The following is a 21,345-nucleotide window of genomic DNA, read 5'->3' as shown; positions in this document are numbered from 1 at the left end:
CAACAAGCTTAAATTCTCCATCAAACCTTTGATATTTCTCCGACTCAGGAACACAATAAAATTGGGTGTTAGTTGGAAACACGTCCAAATAACCACTAGATGATCACGTAGCCTCCAATCTCTTGGTTGATTAACCTAAAAATTGAGTTCTAGGGCTTCAACTTGGGGTCACCTCCTTCCGGTCTCGTTTCCACTGTCGCCACACCCACACCCACACTATCACATTTTATTTCTTACTAGAAATCCCCTGTTTTGACCATATAATTGGATCTTTCAATAAATGACAATTTATCCCTTGTACTTTCATCAGTACAATCAACTACAAAACTATGATTTAGTTACTTACACTTAACACACCATAGTTGTATTTTTGGGCTATAAACTCTATAAACATATAAACTTTATTACGTTAAATTTATCTGAAGAACTTAATAGTTCTTATTATGATATTTTTTAAATCCATTGTATGTTATATAATATAGCCATTAAAGGGATGTTACAGGAGTCTACACATTACACTTCACCTTTCACTTTGTTGCTCTTTCTCATCAATTATGGCACCAACGACTCAGTCATCTCGAGCCACCTTTAGTGCATTCGTTAAAACAATCTAATGTCATTTCATTTAATATGTTGAAAATGACACTTTGTCATTCGTGTGTTCTTGGAAAGACCATTAAACTACCATTTATTAGTTCTAATATGAGTATTAACTTCCTTTCGATATTATTCACAGTGACCTATGGGCATCCCCGATCATTAGCACCGGTGGTCATCGTATTATATATTATTTCTGAATGATAAAACTGATTTCTTATGGACTTTCCCATTGGCCAAAAAGTCTAGTGTTTTCTCTATCTTTAACACTTTTTACAGACAAATTGAAAGTCAGTTTGAGAGAAAAATAAAAACGTTCCAATGCGACAATGATATCGAATACATAAACTCCTCATTTAAAGATTTTTGTAATCAAAATGGCATGCTTGTTCGCCGGACTTATCCTCACACTTCATCTCAAAACGTGAAGGTCGAACGTAAAATAACAGTATTAACATCATTTGCACTCTCCATGCTCATACCTCTCTACCCGCATCCTTTTGGCACCATGCCCTTGATATGGCCACTTACCTCATTAACATTCTCCATAGTAAATTGTACAATTTCAAAACTTCAACTAAACTTCTTTATATTCGTCACCCAGCTTACAATCATCTCCGAGTCTTCAACTCGCTTTGCTATCCTTTACACCCATCCACCCTCTCCCATAAACTTGCGCATAGTTCCTTACTGTGTATCTTCCTAGGATACCCACAAAATCATCGTGGGTACAGATGCTTCAATATACACACCAATCAAATCATTAAATCTCGACATGTCGTCTTTGACGAAACGATCTTTCCATATCCCCAAAAATATTCTTCCCCTTCCTCTTCTCCCGTCCCACCTTCCTATGATTTTTTGTCAACCCCTCCTCACCCACAACTTTGGACACAAGTTGATCCATCTCCTAACACTCATCGCACTCCCAACCACTCACGTATGGACCCACCCATTTCTCCTAATACCACATGCACTCACCTGCTTCTCATCAAACAATCACACAAAATATGGCTTTCTCACCCAACTGCCTTATACGACCCAACCAATCTCCCCCACAACCCACTGTCGCCCACAAACACATTCCACCCAACCCACCACGGCTCAAACAACAGATAATTCTCCACTATCCAGTAACTTCCAATCCAAAAATTAATTCACCACCCTCCATTGTTCTCTCAAATATCAACATACAACCTAACCAACCTAGCCAACCTGCTTCAACTCGTGCTATGCGCACTAGAGCCCTGACGGGATTCTAAAACCTAAGAAAAGATTTAACCTCTCAACTTCTATTGTTATCCCAATCCCAAAAAAACCCGCTGATACCCTGTCCATACTGGAATGGCGCACTGCCATTACCATCGAGATTAATGCCCTTATTCAGAGTGATACTTGCTAATTGGTTCCACGTCATCCACAAATGAATGTCATTCATCATATGTGGTTGTTTAAACATAAGTTTAATTCGATTGGCTCTTTTGACTGTTATAATGCTTCGTTGGTATGTGATGGTCGTTCACAACAAGTTGGTATAGATTGTGGGGAAAAATTCAGCCTGGTTGTTAAATCAGTAGCGATTCGTTTTATCAATTTTCATGTCTAGGTCGTGGCATGCACATCAATTGGATGTTACCAATGCATTATTACATGGGAAATTAAATGAAACAATATATATGTATTAGCCGTTGGGTTTCGTGACTCTGACTATCCGAATCATGTATGGCATCTTAAAAATTCTCTTTATGGGTTAAAGCAAGCCCCAGAAGCATGGTATCAACGGTTTACGGACTACGTATTGACCTTGGGTTTTCATCAAAGTGGGTGCGACAACTCTTTGTTCATTTTACACTCCAAATTTGAAACCGCTTATCTACTTTTGTATGTAGGTGACATTATGCTGACGACCTCTTAGGATAATCTTCGTAAATTGTTAATGGAAAAATTGGCAACTAAGTTCGCCATGAAAGATCTCGGCAACCAAAGCTTCTTCCTCGGGATTTCAGTTACCCGTACCAGTGATAACATGTTTCTTTCGCAATGCTCTTATGCGAGTGACATTATTAAATGAGCCGCTATGCAGACTTGTAAACCCGCTGCCACGCCAGTTGACACCAACAGTATAAATAATGAGCGCCACATTGGGTACACCATTTGATGACCCGACGCTATACAGGAGCATGGACGGGGCTCTTCAATACCTTACTTTTACTCGTCCAGATTTCAGCTACGCAGTACAACAATTATGCATGCGCATACATGCACCAACGACCACACACTAGGATGCTCTAAAGCGTGCCATTTGGTATGTTAAATGGACTTTACGTCTTGATCTAACTCTTGGTATGTCAGTTGATACTTTTCCCATGACTTAAACCGAAGCCAACTAGGTCGGTTGTCCGGATACCCGACGATCCACCCCTAGATATTGTGTCTATTACGGGTCAAATCTCATTTCTTGGTCGTCAAAACACCAATCGACTATTTCGGGTCGAGTGTCGAAGCCGAATACCGGGGTGTAGCGAATGTTGTTGCATAAATCTGTTGGCTTCAGAATCTTTAATTGGAGCTTCGTCGTCCATTATCCTGTGCTACTATAGTAAACTATGATAATGTTAATGCTATTTATCTAATCGGTAATCACATATAGCATCAATGGTCAAAACACATCGAGCTCGACATACATTTCGTTCGTGAGCAGGTACAACGAGGTCGGGTATGCTTTCTCCATATTTCATCTCCATACCAGATTGCTGATTTTTTTACTAAAGGACTTCCGCATGAGCTATTTAAAGATTTTCGCTCCAGTCTCAACATCTGATCTCCTCCACCTTCGACTAGATGGGTGTAATAGACTTATATGTATCATATTATTTCCTTGTGTATAGTATTTATTGTTGAGATCTTTATCTCATTATAGGAGATTGTGTTTGTATTATATATGGGAGGTTGATGAGAATGAATGTTTAACGAGAAAATACAAAGTCTCTTGAATTCTATCAGATACTTCAATACATTTCTTTCAAAAAGAAATATATTTTTCAATTATATAAACCTACACAAATCTTGTAAAATAAATTACACTTTATAAGTAATTAAAAATACAAATTTGTTCAACGAGTATTAGGTGGAATCTTTAAAAAGAGTAACAAGTCTATCATGATCAATTCTTGAAAATAACGTTTAAACCAAAAGCTAAATAAAGAGATTATTTTACAAATAACCAGGCATTCTTTTCCTTTAACCAAAAAAACTAGAAAGAATTAAATTGATATATGTTGCAATTAAAATCTATGTGGCCCTATCATGAATTTAAATGACACTGCTGCAAGGGGCGGACCTAGTTAAGAACTAGGAGTAGCTTCCGTTAACCCTCAACTTTATGTCGGTAGTGCAAAAAAGAATGGTCGGTTTTTATATTTCATTACCCCTGAAAATATATAACGTTACCCCTATTAATTTAAAACCCAATCAAATTAAAAGTTCAAACCAATTAAAGCACAACTAAAACTCATTACCCCTTTACAAAATATTGATGTTTGGTTGGCTGGACATCACAAACAGTCTTTGCATCCAGACCCACTCACTGGTGACCTCCATGATGCATCCGACGCTCCTGTAGCCGCTACTCCGGACTCTCATTTCCACGGTTCGACTTCTACTTGTTTGATTTATGTATTATTATACTTCTATTAAAATTGTAATTGTTTATTTGTTTACATAATTGTTGATTTGGTATTGTTTATGGGCAACTGAATGATTGATAATGCTCTGTAGAATATTTGGATAATGTAGATTGGTATTGATTAGGGATTTAGGGTTTATGTGTTGGAATTTATTGGGAATTTAGGGTTTATGGTAATCAAAGAAACCGAAAGAATGTCATTACTAATCGACATCATTTTGAGGTTGAGGTTTTTGATACGGTTTTCGATATGCAAATTCAAGAACTTGAAAATAGATTTAGTGAGGTCTTAACTACTTTGTTAGAAAATTTGTTTGGTTTAAATCCTTTTGATTCATTTTTTGAGTTTATCATATCTAAGATAGTGAAATTTTCTGAGATATGTCCGAATGGTTTTCGTAATGAAGAAAGATGGTTTATTTTGGGTGATCTTACGACGACCTTCTATCATACTTTAAAGAAAGATTAATAAATTTGCAAAATCTGGGTAGAAAGTGTGAATTTGCTCGTGTAATGGTGGAAACCAGAGTGCACGCCACTTTTTCTTAGGTTTATCGAATACTGAAAGCTAGTGTTGGTTTACCGGTTGCAATGATTGCAATTATTGAAAGATGTTTTTTTTTTCTAAAATTAAGCTTACCAAGATGGATTGCTCAATTGAATGGGTGATGAGTATTTGAACAATGTTTTAATTTGTGTAATCAAAAGAGAAACGTTTGATAAAGTAAAAAAAAGAGGATCTAATGGCTCGAATTCAAAGTTCCAAAAACCGGAGGAGAAATCTGCACCCCATGTGTTTGAATTTACTTATTACATGTGTTTCTAGTTTTGTTTCGTTTACACTGTATGAAATACAATAAAACAAATTTTGAAAATTATTCCTGAGATTTCTGTCTAGATCCGCCACTGAGTGCCTATGGGTTTTTTCATGTGACTAGATCTGTAAGTGGGAGTGAGTATATTGAAAGAGAAATAGTATTGAATACTCACGGAAGTAACTAGTTGATGGTCTTCTACTTTTCTATGTGTTGAGAAGGCATTATAAAACCTTATACGAGTTTGCATGGGTAATTTTAATGTTTCTTGTAATGAATATTCACTATAACAGAACGTGTTATAAGGTATGTAATTATCCAATTGTATAATCGTTATCGAATAGAGAAAAGCTTACATTTGACATGCCAAATATTGCATATATATGAATGCTTTCATATATTTTATACATATAAACAAGGGCGTACCTAGTATGTATAGATGAGGGAACACGAGCTAAGCTAAACCATAGGCACATGCCTATTCTTACACTCTCTTGCAAGATGGAGCATAGATATTAACTATGCCCATCTTGTGAAAAATATGGCAAACTCGGATTCAAGAAAAAGCTTCAGTAAGTATGTCAGCTAACTGGTTTTCGCTTCTAACATGAGATGTTGTAATCATGCTATCTTCAAGCTTTTCCCCGAGTGATGATGGATCTGAGATCCATTAAGTAGCAATATTACAAACACCAAATAACATATGTTCATGCGAAATAAAGCTGGAAATAATTCGTTTCAAAACAATAATATATAGTATCATCTCAATGATAAAACAAGAAGCTTGAATTTAAAATCTTCACTATGAAGTGATTTTCAAGTTCTTGTAGTCTGAATTCCATCACTCTTCCTTAGTCACTGCAAGCCACTTGCGAAAGTTAGTACTTTATAAGGTAATAAGTTTAGAGTTATGTTGCAAGGATGTCGATGGTTCCTAAGTACTCCATATATTGGGCAATTATTCTTCTAATGACTTGACTTGGAAAAGTTTGTTAAACTCAATATCACTGGCTTTGCTCTTGCCATTTTCCTTGACAATTTATTGTTGTTCGATCCCATTACTATTAATCTGGTTGGCAAATAACGTAGAATTGACATGTGCCTCTAGGTGATTAACTATTTATCCTTCGAACCATTTTCAGACTGCCACGAGAGCTTCATATTTGCTTTTCTTTGTTTAAGCAAACGATGTTCACTCGCAAGGAACATGTGACTTCATGTCGTCCTGGATCATCGATTAACATTGGGCTCATCCTACATCGCTTGATGCCCTGTTGTTGTAAACTCCACAATTGTGGGTTTCTCCAGCGGGTTCATGTTTTTTAACTGTACTTCTTCCTTTTATAGTCATTGTCCGGTTGAGATTTTCGTTAATATATTTGCTAATATCTGAGTTTGGGTGACAAAGGCGGATCTAACTTATAAGTAGGGGTATCATACCCCTCAACTTTCTTGACAAAATGTAAAACCAGTTTTGTTTTTTTTTCGTTTTATTTATTTAAATACAACTAAGCAAATATTATGATACCCTTAAGTCCAAACAAAAGTTTTTCGGGATACCCAAAGTATTTCTTCTAGATCTTCCATGGATGTGCTTGGAAGTATCGAGGCGGGTATCTTGAAGCATAAATCATAGCTAATGACAACTTTTTTCATCACGGGTACTAAGTCTCTGGGTCATTGATATAATGCTAAATATTTATGTTTCCCGTGTATATTTTAATTAATATTTTAATAGCTAAAACGAGTCGAAACGTAGATCCGGAACGCATCAGGAAGGAACCGGACAGAGAACCGGTCAGACCGGGCCGGTCTGACCGGCCCCCATAGAGAAGCACGCCGCGCCGCGCCTAGGGGAAAGGCAAAAAGCCCTTGGCGCGACGCCTAGGCACAGCTGGGCTAGATTATTTTCGTTTTTGGTTATTGTCGGGCCTTGTTTTCGCTATTTAAACACCTTTAACTTAAACCTGACATAACCTGAAAGCCACCAGCCAATTTTGGGAGTTCTTGGAGCTATCTTACGAGTCTTGTGGTGATTTTGAAGGCAAGAGAACATCCGGTGAAGAGCTAGACGTTTAAGATCGAAGAATACGGGTTTTATCGCCTTTAATTTTTCGTTCTTTATTATTACACCATGTTTTCAGTTTCTATTACTTTGTTTGATTTAGACTTTATGATGCTAGGCTAAATTCCATAGACTGCCTAGGTCGTGATGAACCTTAGTTCGGTTTGATTTTATTTGGATTTTCGTTTCGTTATGGATTTTATGTTCTAAGTAAACGGTTGAGTTTGATTCAATTAATGCGTATGATTACTTGGTTTGTTCTAAGTAAACGGTTGAGTTTGATTCAATTACTGAGTTTGATTGTTTCATAGGATAGGGTTTTGTTAGGTCATTTACTGTGTGTTCTTGACTAGTTTATGATTAATATCGATTAAGATCATAGAAACAATAAAATCAATTAAACAAATAAAAGTGAGCTGCTAGTCTAAAAAACTGTAAAGTGATAGGCTATTAATAGATCTTTGCTTGTCGGGATTGCTAGATTTAGTTCTTCGTAAGGAGTCCGTCTAGATTTAATTGTCAGCTTAGTCTATTAAATTAATTGGGTTTGCTTTGCTATCTTTTGAATTCTGCGCTGTAAGGTAGGTTTTCGTCATAAAAGATACTTAGACATAAGCGATTAAATAACCGTAAGGAAGTTTAATATAAAACTGGTGAGTCTTAAAACTTGTTAGAAATCCATAGGCGTCTTCTTGAAGTTCAAAGGTCCTGTTCGGGTTTTCTGTCAATGGTCTATTTTATGATCCCGGTTCCATAACTTGCGTTTTTCCATTTAAATTAATAACCGTAACTTTGGGGATTCCGGCCTGGGTAGTTAATCTAATCATATGAATTAATCCAAGTTTTCTAAATTGTTTATTAGATAAATTAAATTAGGTTAAGTTTAAATTAATTAATTAAGTTTAAGTTAATGATTATGTTTTATTATTATATTAATTAGGGTTAGGTTTAATTAGTTTATTATTAGTTTAATAGTTAAGTAATCATTAGTTAATTATTATTAGAGTTTTAATAATTAGTTTAAATCCCCCTCAAATATTATTAATAAACAGTCGTGTCTTGTAGTTGAGTCTAATTAACTAGTTTACGTAATTAAAAGAGTCTCGTGGGTTCGATATCCGGACTTACTTACCTGTACTAGAGTCGACCGGTTCACTTGCCGGTTAGTAGTTTAAGTTAAGTTTAAGGGTCTAGAGTATTACTTAGTGTCTAGATTAGTATAATTTTAGTTATTTATTTTATAACTACTTTTAGCACATCAGTCATTTAATGGAGTCATTTAATGGCCAACCGATGAAATGGATAGGGATTTGCCTATCATGTTTGATATATATATATATATATGATGAGTATCATTACAGAACTGTTAAATTATTTAAGAACTTGAAGGAACCATTGAAACCTAACGTTTTTTATAAAAATTTTTGTATGCTAATGTTATTTGAGTGTAATTTCATCTTTTTTGTATAACTATATTTATAATTACAATTTTGAAAATTAGTTTTTATACATATCTATGTTTTGTTTTACACTTATGTAAATTTGGTAGTACATAAATTTTACACATATGTAAACTTGTGATTAAGATATGTAATCAAAATTTTTTATATAAAATATGATAAAACTACTCTTAAATAATGTTAGTATATAAAAAAAATTAAAAAAATGTTTGATTGTTTAGGGTTCCTAACAGTTCTTAAATTTTTTGGAGTTCCTAACAGTTCTTTTTTTGTATATCTATATATAAACAAAAAATGTTTGATTATTTAGAGTTCCTAACAGTTCTTTTTTTGTATATATATATATATGGTATTAGATCATTTCAAAAGTTTTTTTACAGCGAGAAGTGAAGGTGTAACTTCATTAATCCCTAAATTCAGTCTCTTTCTTATGTGTAGGTGCGTTGTGTAAGTCGTATGTACGTGTGTAGGTACGTATGTTTGTATATGTGTACATATGTTTGTATATGTGTATGTATGTTTGTATGTGTGTAGGTACGTAGGTTTGAATGCGGCCCGGTACATTTATATGTGTGTAGGTAGGTTTGAATGTGTAATTAAGTCATAAATACAACCAACCTACATACATGTACGTAACATCATAAGAAAGGGAGTGAATTTAGGGATTAATGGAGTTACACCCTCACTTATCGCTGTAATTTTACTTCTCGCAAGATCCATCCCTATATATATATATTTCCCTTGTATATTTCATTTAATATTTTATTAGTTTTTGTTCGTTTTTAGTTAAGATTTGTATACTACTAACATATTTATGTTTTGTAGATTTCAGAAGTTTGTCGTAGTTGAAAAGGGCGAAAATCGAGTCAAAATATGCCTAAACGAGAAGCCGAAACGCATCAGGAAAGGAACCGGAAGGAGAACCGGTCATACCCCCCCCCCCCCATTTGGAGTAAGCCACGCCGCGCGGCCAGAAACCAATACTTGGTCGGGGGCGCGACCAGCCCCAGATTCCAGAAAGTTTCATTTTTTGGTCAGGTTTTGGGCCTAGTTCACTATATAAACATCCTTAACTTTAACTTGAACAGGCCCCTCAGCCACTAGACGAATTCGGAGTTTCTTGGAGTTCATGTTGGAGTTATTTGGCAGTTTTGAACGCAAAAAATCACCTGTTGAAGAGCTTTACGTTCAATATAGAAGACTACGGGTTTTCTCGCCTTTAATCTTTCGATTTCATTATTTTCACCATGTTTTCTTATATTATTATTATGTTTGATTTTAAGATGCTAGGCTAAACTTCGTAGACTGCCTAGGCAATTGATAATCCATCGTTGATGTTTTGATTTTAGTTGGATTCTTTCTTTCCGTTATGGTTTTATAGTTCAGTAAACTATTTGATTCTATTTGATTCATGCGTATGTGCACTTGGTTTTGCATGTTCTAGTTTTCTTATTAAACATTATCCTTGGTGATTGTTTCATATGATAGGATTTTGTTAGGTCATCTATTGTGTGTTTTTTACTAGTTTATGATTGAATTCGAATAAGATCATAGGAATAATATTATTAGTCAAACGAATTATAAGGCCCCGGTCCCAGTGCCTACTTTGGTGTTGGATTTACTCATAAACACAGTTCTAAATATCAGAGTTAATTAAAACTTTCGCGAATATAAAATAAGTTAACCATTCATTACAAAACATTCGTGTCTTGACTTTAAAACATAACATAAAGCATTATAAATAAACATCATGACAGTTCCTCTTCTGATGCCAGCCGCTTCAGTTCATACCATATGTCTCCCTCAAGTCAGTTGCTTAATCTATTCACATGTGTACATACTAAAAGTCAGCTACGCTGAGTGAGTTCTAGTTAATCAGATAACAAACCTTACATAGACATATACGTGCCCGAAGGTACATATTACATACTTAACACGTTCATCATTCTTCCACATATATACATACTTTCATTCTTTCGCACTTTCTTTCTTTAACATACACAATACATTCATAACTATCCTTACATTGTAAAGATCATTTCACCCTACATGACGGATTGGAGTACGAAGATAATTCTTCAGCACACTAAAATCTAGTGGATCCGGTTCCATATTCATGAAAAGCCGGGGTTGAAACATGTTATGAAACTAAGACAACTTATCTTACTAATAATAAGAAAGAGTTAGGCGCCTCCAAGGCCTATAAATAGAAGCTTCTTTCAGTCTATATTTTCAAAGAGAGAGGTAGAAGTCAGAGAGAAAGACTTTCAGTAACACTTATTCCAACAACAAACACTCTTATGGATATCACCGGAAGACTTGCAACAATTCAGCAAGAAATAGGTCTCGTGGAAAACGAGAAGCTCCAACAGGAGCAAAGGCTCGGTCTGTTCTGGGAGCATCCGCCTGCTCTCGATCCGGAGGTCATAGGAAAGATGATGCAAGTGACCCGGGACCGCATTCGCGGTCTGGAAGACCGGCGTCGGGCACTCCTCGCCGAACAACAAGAGCTTATTGTACGGGCCGCCACCCTCGGTGACCGGGGAGACTAGAAGAGTCCGTCGACTCTTTCTAGAAGATTTAAATAAGTGTCTGTAGACGCAAAGTAGTTTGTTTTAATGTATGGTGTTCTTTGTCTTTTGTTAGTGGGGATCTACTCCGATGCTTACTGGGGATAGACTCCTATGCTAAGTTAAGTGTATACCTCGGATATTGTTAGGGTCTGGTACCCTCCATCCTCGGATATTATTAGAGTATGGTACCCTTCCTTCCATGCAACCATACCATCATACATTCATTTCATGACTTTCATATTTATGTATTTCCTAAATCATTCATAGATCATTAATAACACAATCACATATCATACATACAACATTCATAACACATTCACATATCATACATACATCATTCATAACACATTCACATAACATACATACATCATTTATAACACATTCACATATCATACACTTACCACTTAAGGTAAGTGTATTAACTAATCACATCGAGTATGTACACAACCCCGAAAACATAACAAGGAAATGGGGCTAGAAACCCACCTATAAGCGATTCCTTTCAGAGTTAATGGTAACTCATTTATTTAATTGGGCTCAACTAACTGTATAACAGTTACATGTATCAATTAACTAGCCCTATCCATATCACATTTCTAGGTTATAGTAACTCCTAGCTACATGGGTCCGGGGGCAGCGCCCCTGGCAGCGAGGTTCTAGGGGCGGCAGCCCCTAGCAGGGTCCAAGGGCAAAGCCCCTAGCTGGGGTTAAGCTGCCATGTCATCTTGGAAAAATTTTATTTTCATTAATAAGTCTTTACTAAAAACCTCATCAGAATACTGAAATTCAATTATTTAATCAAATCAAATCTTCATTTTAAACGTTACTTTTCATTATTATTTATTTACTTATCTTTAGCTCATATATCGTATAAGTCCATGTCTATTGTTTATGTACGTATACGTTGTCTATCTTTCGTTTATTTTATAATATCATTGAAGCCCATATAAGTTTAGGGTGTGTAAGTTAATCTGGCGTATAAGTCCTTTTTAGGCGCATAGGTTATGTTAGGCGTATAAGTTATTTCCAACGTATAAGCTTGTTCTAGCGTATAAGTATAGTTGGCATATAAGTTCATATGACGGTCAAGTACACCCGACGTATAAGTTATACAAATACGTTACATACATACACGGCTTATATACATACACGTTGATCATACTCACACGCTGCAACTTATACAGCGCATGTATTTATACCGTCGTGTAAGTGCAGGTCAGCCCCTTTTCACGCGTTTTTAAAGTTTTTCTTTGATTCCGGCGCCGTCAGCCGCCGTTAACCACCATGGTTGATCGGGGTTTGATTGTTTATGACCCAGGTAGCTTTGGGGTGTCCGGATCTGAGCTAAGGTTGTCCTTAAGCTCGTTTTTAGTTGATTAAACACCCGAATAAAGCTAGATTTAGATCCAAACGGCTCATACAGCATCACGGGGCTGCGGTGTCGGGTTCTAATATGGTGGGTCAGCCGAGTTAAATCATTTCTTACCTTCGGTTGGTCTTGGATCGTTGAATGGATTAGTGTAGAGAGTGTTTGGCTTAAGTGTGTATTTTTGAAGGTGTAGGCTATGGTGTAGAGATGGATGGAAATGGAAAGGATTAGGGTTTAAGGGGTATTTATACTCACTTAAACCCATGAACCTTAGGTCCATCTTTCCTTTTTAATCCATATTTAATTCCACATTTGTAGCCTACTTAACCTTCTATCCTTTTTATTTTTCTTCTACTAACTCAAGTAAACTTTTCCATCATAATTAAATAATATATAAAATATTATTCTTAGAGATTTCGGGATGTTACACGAATAAAAGTGTGTTGCTAACCTTGAAAGCTGTAAGGTGATAGGTTATTGTTAGATCTTTTTTGATTAAGATTGCTAAATTTAGTTATTCGTAAGGAGTCCGTCTAGGGTTAATTAATTAATATTGTCTAACGAGTCAATTAAGTTTATCAAATTACCTTTGATTTACGCGCTGTAAGGTATGATTTCACTATAAAGGTACTATTTCATAATTAATTAGATAACCGTAAGAGAGTTTAATTTATAAAAACTGGTGTGTCTTAAAACTTATTAAAAAAACCCATAGGTGTCTTCTTGAGGGTCAGATGGCCCGTTCGGATTTTCTTTTAAGTGTCTATTTTCCGATCCAGTTCCATTACTATTCTTTTCCAACTATTTGATAACTGAAACTTTGGGGATTCCAGCCTGTGTGGTTTTTCATTACCATTTGAGTCAGTCAAGCTTATTTCTCTTGTGTTTTATTTCTTATCTTTTCTTAATTAGTATAATATTAATTAATTTAAAACTCTCTTTTACAAGTCGTGTCAGTTTTTCGAGTCTAACTAGTTAATTTACGTAATTAAAAGAGTCTCGCGGGCTCGATATCCCGGCTTACTCTAGTTATACTAGAGTCGATCGGTTCACTTACCGGTCAATAGATTAGTCGAGTTTTAAAGAGTCTAGAGTATTACTTAGTGTCTTGTTTAGCGTAATTTAGTTAATAATTATTTGACTACTTCCAACACATCAATGTTTATTTGTTATGAGAATGTTGTTGACGACTATAGGTGCGGTCGTCAAGTTTTGTTTTTTTTTGAATGGTCAACAAACATAGAATGCCTAGATACTCCGTACGGGGTGACCAAATGAGAAAAGGCCACCGCCAACTGGCCTAACTCAGCCATACGGAGCCCTTAAGCGCCTTCAACTTATCTTCAGTTTCGAGGAAAACCCACCAGCTCAAAGGGCCAATAGTGATGAAACCCGGACACCTTTAGAATCAAACTGAGGATCACAAAGATCTCAGTGTTCCTTCATTGAGCCACCCATGTCCTTCAAAGTGATATAAGTGGGGGATTGAACTTAGGTCTCAACCATTGAATTGGCAATTTAACATATTGGGACTAAAATCCTAATTTTTTTGAACGACCAACAAACATAGCACAACCCAGTCGCACGGAGCCCTTAAGCACCTCCAAGTTATCTCTAGTTCCGGGGGAAGACCCACCAGCCCGAACTGGCGGAAGAGATCACAAAGATCTCAGTCTTCCTTCATTAAACAACCCATATCCCTCAAAAATGTTATAAGAGAAAATTGAACTTGAGTCTCAATTACAAAACCTAAACATTCTACAACCACACATATAAGAAGAACGACTAAAATCCTCAAATCTTACAATAATTTACACATGATATCATTAAGATAGAAAACTTAGTATAATACGCTAGAGTTTTCCTTTGGTATGGGTTTCATCTCTTGAAATGCTGATTCAGCATTCCCCGTCTATCTAAATTTGCTTTTTCTTCACACACTTTTTTAAAGTAACCGATTTTATTAAGTGTCTGTTTTTTAAAGCATTATTAAATTGATAGCTTTTGTTAATCAGACATGCCATCAAGTTGACTGCACAACCAATCACCAATCCTGTGGGCTAGCAAATAATTAAATATACCTAATTTGGATTATTATAATTGTTCATCCAGCAATTATATTTACTATTAGAATTATTTTGTTAGTCAACCCATAAATAATAGTTTAGTGGTCAAAGTATGAAAAAAAAACATGAATTAAAAATAAACAAACGATGAACACATTTTTAATTTTTAAGTATACATTAGATTTGATGACCTAATATAATAATAAGCTGAAACTCAATCGATATAACCCGTCTCATCCGACACGTTTCATGACAATATGTAATCGGTTTACATAAATAAGTTGTCATGTTAAAATAAGTTGTAACCAAGACGTTATAACTCATAAATTAAAGATTTTTTTTATTACTTTCTAGTGTGATCAGCCATCAAGCTTCTGGTTTTGTGCTCGGGAAGTTTTACTGTAAAAGTTTTCTTTTGGAGTGGTCCCGGGTTTGAATCTCTGGAGCGTAAAATTAATAACCGACGGTTGGAATTCTGTCTCAGAGCTCGAACTCGCCAACACAAGTATTGGTGATTGGGAGGCCTAATAACTTACCGTAAAGTCAATACATGACTAAAACTAATAAAAAAATGGCCCAAAATATCATTACTTTTATATCATAGGGTTTAGATCAAATACAAATGCAATTAACGTGCTAAATGTAATAATCAAGCAGGGTAATTATATATACAAATAAGGTAATTATATAATTACATCATAGGGTAATTATGTAATTAGCCTATGATGTAATTATATAATTACCTTACTAGTATATATAATTACTTTACTTAATTATTATATTTAGCAAATTAATTTTATTTGTACGTTAACATTCCCGTTATATCATAATAATCAGTGTAATAACACGTATTATTATTCTACAAGTTAATTATCCAAAAGCAGTTATTTTATCCAAAGCATACGAACTAGTCCAAGATAGATACGTATTAATATAATACGTGTGTATATATATATATATATATTTCAATTCCCAAAAAGCCCTCCAACTACCAAATATTTACCATATTCTCCTCCTCCTCCCCCCTCATTTCTACTCTACTACGGTTAACTGATATTATTATTATTATTATTATTATTATTATATTAACATCTCACACACAATACAACACAAACCAACACAACACTCTCTCCGGCTTCAGGCGAAAATCCACAGGTATATTATTTATATTCACACTCTGATATCTTTATTATTACTTCACCCTTCACTTATCACTTGCTGTGTGTTATATCGATCTACACTGTATACTGTATAACATGTCCGTACGGCGGTTTTAGTTTATTCATGTTCGTAGATCTGGATTTTGCGTTCGGAATCGGAGTTTTTGACTATAAGTTTGACGAGATTTTTTTATTTTGTCATTTATTTGGCTAGTTATACTCTTTAGAAGTAAGGATTTTAGTTCGATTTGGATGTTATTCATGCTGCCTTTGAGATTGAGCATTGACTTAGGGTTTCTAACCTGATGAGGAATACTTATTATTAATCAATTTGCGATAGAAATTCATTAATGTTGTTGTTAAAAAAACGGCCACAAATTGTAGAAGTCTTTTTATGCTGTAAACATGTATCAACAAATCTCAATAGAATTTAATTAATGTTGTTCAGATGGCCACAAAGTCCACAATTAGGATTTTTTTTTTAATTTTGCTAAAAATCAGTGAGTTACTTTAGTTGCAGAAGCCACTAGGTGCTGCTAGATCGGCCGACTGCAGAGTTGCGACTACTCGGGGAAGGGGACAACTCTGACAGTCGGACATGGTAAATTGTAAAGGAATTTATTTTCAGGAAATTATACATATGTCAAATATAGTTAGTTTTACTAATATTTATAACAAAATACATGAATATCAATATAAATCAAGAGGATACATTTTCAAATACGAAAGTATTTCAAACATTGATGTTCGTTCTTTGATATTTTTGGCCGACTAACTCCAAATTGACTGAGTAATCGCCAAGTAATTTCGAGTTGGCCACCGACTAAATTCGAGTAATCATCAAGTAACTCCGAGTTGACCGCCTAGAACTGAGTCCGAGTTGACGAGATTTACAACAGTGAATAGGACTGATAACTTTAATGTTTTGTATCATCTTTTAGGTTGAATTTGTCGAAACAAATTGTTCCACTAGTTTTAGGAGAAAATAATTTACACATCTGAACGAAGCTGGATTGGGGAAACAAGAAGAGTTTGTTGAAATGAGTCTACTAGCATTCAACTGAGATGAAGACCAATCAGGTGCCTATTTGTATTACCTAGATTTTTTTTATAATGGTGCTTAATTGTTTGATTAGTATTGAGTCTGTAGCAAAACGTTAATGGACCAAACTTACTTTGTTCAACTCTATGCAGGAATCCAAGAACACAACAGAAATACAGTCCTTAACCCAAGCTTCACACGAGTCCCAAAGTGACCAACATAATAATGCGACTGACACTCCTGTTCCCGACACTGGTTCAGCCTCCATTTCAAGCAACGACAACCGGAAAGTTTCTAGAGAAGATATTGAACTTGTAAGATTATTGTTTATGTCTTTATGTGCCATTGTGTGTAAGTACTTACTAGGGCTGTAAACAAACCCTCATGAACTGTTTGGTGGGAACTAAGTTTGTTCATTTAATAAATAAACGAACACGAACAAGGAATTCTGTTTGATTAATTAAATAAACAAACATGAACAGAAGTCGTGTATGCGAGCGTTTGGTCTTGTGTTCGTTTACGTTTGTTAATGTTTTTTCTTTTACGTTCGTTGGTGTTTGTTCTTTTAGTCGTTCATGGCTGTTTGTTTGTCTGGTCATTAAAGGTTTTTTGCAGTTATTCTTTTTAGTTTATCACGTCAGGTATATTTAAATAATTATGTCAAGTACTTAACTTTATACTGATTTTAGATGATCATGTCTAATGCTTGAGTTTATAAATGTTGATTTATATTATGTTCGTTTATGCTCTTAGAACAAACACAAACACATTTTTTCCTTAAAGAACAAACACAGGCAATAAGTTATTTTTGGTTTGTGTTTGTGAACCGTTCGTTTGAACGAATGAACACGAACAAGGTCTCTTTCAGTTCGGTTTGGCTGGGTTTGTTTACAGCCGTAGTACATATAATTATCAAACCAGTTTGGATTATGCAGATCTTGATTTTGTTCTTTATTGGTGCAGGTCCAGAATTTGATAGAACGGTGTTTGCAGCTGTATATGAACAGAGATGAGGTGGTGAAAACTTTGCTAAATCGTGCGAGGATAGATCCTGGTTTTACAACTTTAGGTACATTAGTTAATGCATTTTTTGGATTGTGTTCTATTCTTACCATAAGTTTAAGTAGGACTAGAGTTGACTTTTGAAGAACAGTTTGGCAGAAATTGGAAGAAGAAAATGCAGACTTTTTTAGAGCTTATTACATACGGTTGAAGCTAAAGAAGCAAATCATTTTGTTTAATCATTTGCTCGAACATCAATATCGTCTTACAAAGTATCCAATGCAACCGAAGCTTCCTCTTGCTCCCATACAAAATGGCATCCATCCAATGCCAGGTAAACTCTTATTTGGTTACACATCTCACACATAAATATAATTAGCAAATTAAATAGTTATCATTAATACTGAATTCCGTTTCTTGTGATACAGTTAACAACTTACCAATGGGATACCCAGTTTTACCGCAACCGTCAATGGCAGCTACGGGTCAACCGCATATGAATCCCATGGGTATATCCAACTGTCATGTGGTCAATGGAGTCCCGGCTCCAAGTAACTTCCATCCCATGAGGGTGAACTCTGGAAACGAGTGAGTTGATATTAATATCTTTGATGTATATTTCATATTTTGAAGGGCAAATACGATAAAAACCAACATACTTTCTGTATTTTCTTATAAAAGTCAACATTTTTTTGCACATGAAAAAACAATGTGCTTTCTTTTTTTTCTAATAAAAGTCCCTTAACAGTTTTTACACATTAAAGTCCCACCACATGTTAAATTTGAACAAAATTTTGATTTTTTTTACTTTTACTCCGTGTGGAAAGAATTGAGATGAATTAATGCTTTAATTCAGTACATTGATAGTAACAAATAATCTTTTAAAAACAATATATTAAAAATGCACGCTCTCAAAATAAAATAAAAACAAAAAACATATAATATGGTTTGTATAAATTTAAAATCGTTAAAAAGTTATAAACAAATGATTTTAATTGCTCTTATAAATTTAAAATCATTAAAAAATTTAGGTATGATTTGATAGACTGTCACCCACTCACCCTACCGAGGACATGATCGAGGATAGGAATTCTTGGAGATGTAGAATTAAGGTTAAAAGACTTTAGGGGAAATATTTAGTTGACTTTTACAAGAAAAAGAAAACACAGAAAGTATGTTGTCTTTTCTTTATGGTATTTTGTATTTACCCTTTTTTTGAACTTAAAGTTGTGACTTTTTCCTTTTATAATTCTTGAAGAACCATGCCGATGGATAACAATGCAGCTGACGTGGCGCCAGCTGTACCAGTGAACGGGGCGATTTCACCTATATCAGATTTGCCTATGAGTCCTACGTCAGTGGCATCCAGTGGCCATTTCCCGTTCACCGCGGCTGAAATATCAGGAATGGGAGTTGACACGTCAGCGCTCGACACGGCTTTCCCGTCTGACGTGGCAAGTTCTGTAGGCTTGCATTTGCCACCTGATAATGGAAGTTCTAGACCTTTTGGTAATATTCCATGGAATTTTAGTCTTTCAGATCTAACTGCTGATCTGTCAAACTTGGGAGGTATTACATGATAGTTGATACATTAAATTATTAATAATTATTATTTTTTCGTTATTTAACTTATTAAAGTTTTGAATTAATTGTTTTTAGATCTTGGAGCTCTTGGTAACTACCCTGGTTCACCTTTTCTGCCATCTGATTCGGATATATTACTCGATTCTCCCGAGCAAGAGGACATTGGTACAAACTCTATATCCATGATTAAGCTTGTAAACGAAGCGAACAAACAAGAATGCGGCATGTTTGTGTTCGTTCATTTAAGTTTTATCGATCAAACGTTCGAACATGAGCAACTAAGCGATCAGGGTTTTCTTGTTTGTGTTCGTTCGTTAAGAAAATTGGTGTGTTGTGTTCGTTTATGTTCGTTCGCTACCAGTATAGACGAACGGTTCATGAATGTAAACAAATGAATGTAACTTAAAATAGACTAACTAAGAGAACTAGTTAAGTCACCTAACCAATCAATCAATCATACCCAGTAAAATCCCACCGACAGCAAAGCTATAAGTAGGGTCTGGGGAGGGTGGGATGTAGGCACACCGTACCTCTATCCAAAGGAATAAAGAGGTGGCTTCCAGAGAGACCCTCGGCTCTAAGTACATGTGTATGAAGCAAAATAAAGGAAATCAAAGTTTAACAGTTATATAAAAACTACTACTAATTATAATAATATTAATAATAAGATCACAGTTTAACAGCTATATAAAAGCTAATAATAATTATAATAATAATAATAATAATAATAATAATAATAATAATAATAATAATATATGTAAGGGAAATACCATTATGGTATGTGACCTAAATAAGTTAAGTCTAAGCCCTAAGGTATTCAATTCTCTCTAAAAATCCTTAACTTTAATTCTACTTCTCCACGAATTCCTATCCTCAACCATGTCCTCAGAGAGGTTTAGGTCTATCAAATCATGCCTAATCCTCTCATCCCAAGTCAATTTCGGTCGTCCTCTACCCCTCCTCCCCTCTATAGTAATGTTTTCTACGGATCTAACAGGATTCGTCGTCTGTCTTCTCTTTACATGTCCAAACCATCTCAATCTCCACTCTCTTATCTTGTCTGCTATGTTCGCCACCCCTAATCTCTCGCGAAACACGACGTTTCTTATTCGGTCTAGCCTTGTGTGCCCACACATCCAACGTAGCATTCTCATTTCTGCTACCTCCATCTTCCGCACCTGTGCCTTCTTGATGGCCCAACAATCTGTTCCATATAGCATTGCAGGTCTAACTGCCACCCTATAGAATTTTCCCTTTAGTTTAGTCGGGAAACTCTTGTCGCACAATATACCTGTGGCTGCTTTCCATCTACACCATCCTACCTGAACTCGGTGGGTCACATCACTGTCTAATTCCCCATCGCTCTGTACAAATGATCCTAAATACTTGAACTTCGTTACCTGCGGGACCACCTGCCCTTCAATTGTGATCTGTGCGTCTTCATTGTCGTTTATCCCACCAAAATCACAGTGGAGGTACTCCGTCTTAGATCGGCTAATCTTTAAACCTTTTGTCTCTAAGGTTGTTCGCCACTCCTCAAGCCTCATGTTTAGATCTTGTTTTTTCTCAGCAAGTAACACAATATCGTCTGCGAACATCATGCACCACGGGAGAGTCCCCTGAATCGACTTTGACAACTCATCCAAGACTACTGCAAAAAGAAACGGGCTCAACGCTGACCCCTGGTGAAGACCTACCTCTACAGGAAAGAAATCAGTATCCCCCACTGGCGCACGGACACTTGTTTCACTCCTGGTATACATATCCATAATTATCTCTATGTATTTCCTGGGCACTCTTCTACCCTCCAAGCACTCCCAGAGCACCTGTCGTGGCACACTGTCGTAGGCCTTTTCTAGGTCAATAAACACCATATGTAGATCCCGCTTCTTCTCCCTATACTTCTCCATTAATCTTCTTATAAGGT

At 35.6% G+C, this 21,345-nt stretch overlaps 1 protein-coding gene across 1 annotated transcript; it reads left to right on the top strand.

Moving 5' to 3' along the window:
* The first annotated feature begins 16,776 nt into the window (after positions 1 to 16,776).
* Positions 16,777 to 19,839, top strand: LOC143633710 (uncharacterized). The gene is made up of 7 exons (XM_077101961.1): positions 16,777 to 16,870; positions 16,985 to 17,146; positions 17,796 to 17,901; positions 17,986 to 18,168; positions 18,263 to 18,422; positions 19,093 to 19,403; positions 19,494 to 19,839. The coding sequence occupies exons 1-7, from the start codon at positions 16,856 to 16,858 to the stop codon at positions 19,811 to 19,813; spliced, it is 1,257 nt and encodes a 418-aa protein (XP_076958076.1). The 5' UTR covers positions 16,777 to 16,855; the 3' UTR covers positions 19,814 to 19,839.
* The last annotated feature ends 1,506 nt before the right edge of the window (positions 19,840 to 21,345 follow it).

This window comes from Bidens hawaiensis, unplaced genomic scaffold, assembly GCF_021521415.1.
Source record: "Bidens hawaiensis isolate Kalapana, Puna unplaced genomic scaffold, B.hawaiensis_p1.1 tig00006862_1, whole genome shotgun sequence".
Lineage (NCBI taxonomy): Eukaryota > Viridiplantae > Streptophyta > Magnoliopsida > Asterales > Asteraceae > Bidens > Bidens hawaiensis.
This window is presented reverse-complemented; position numbering and strand designations above follow the sequence as displayed.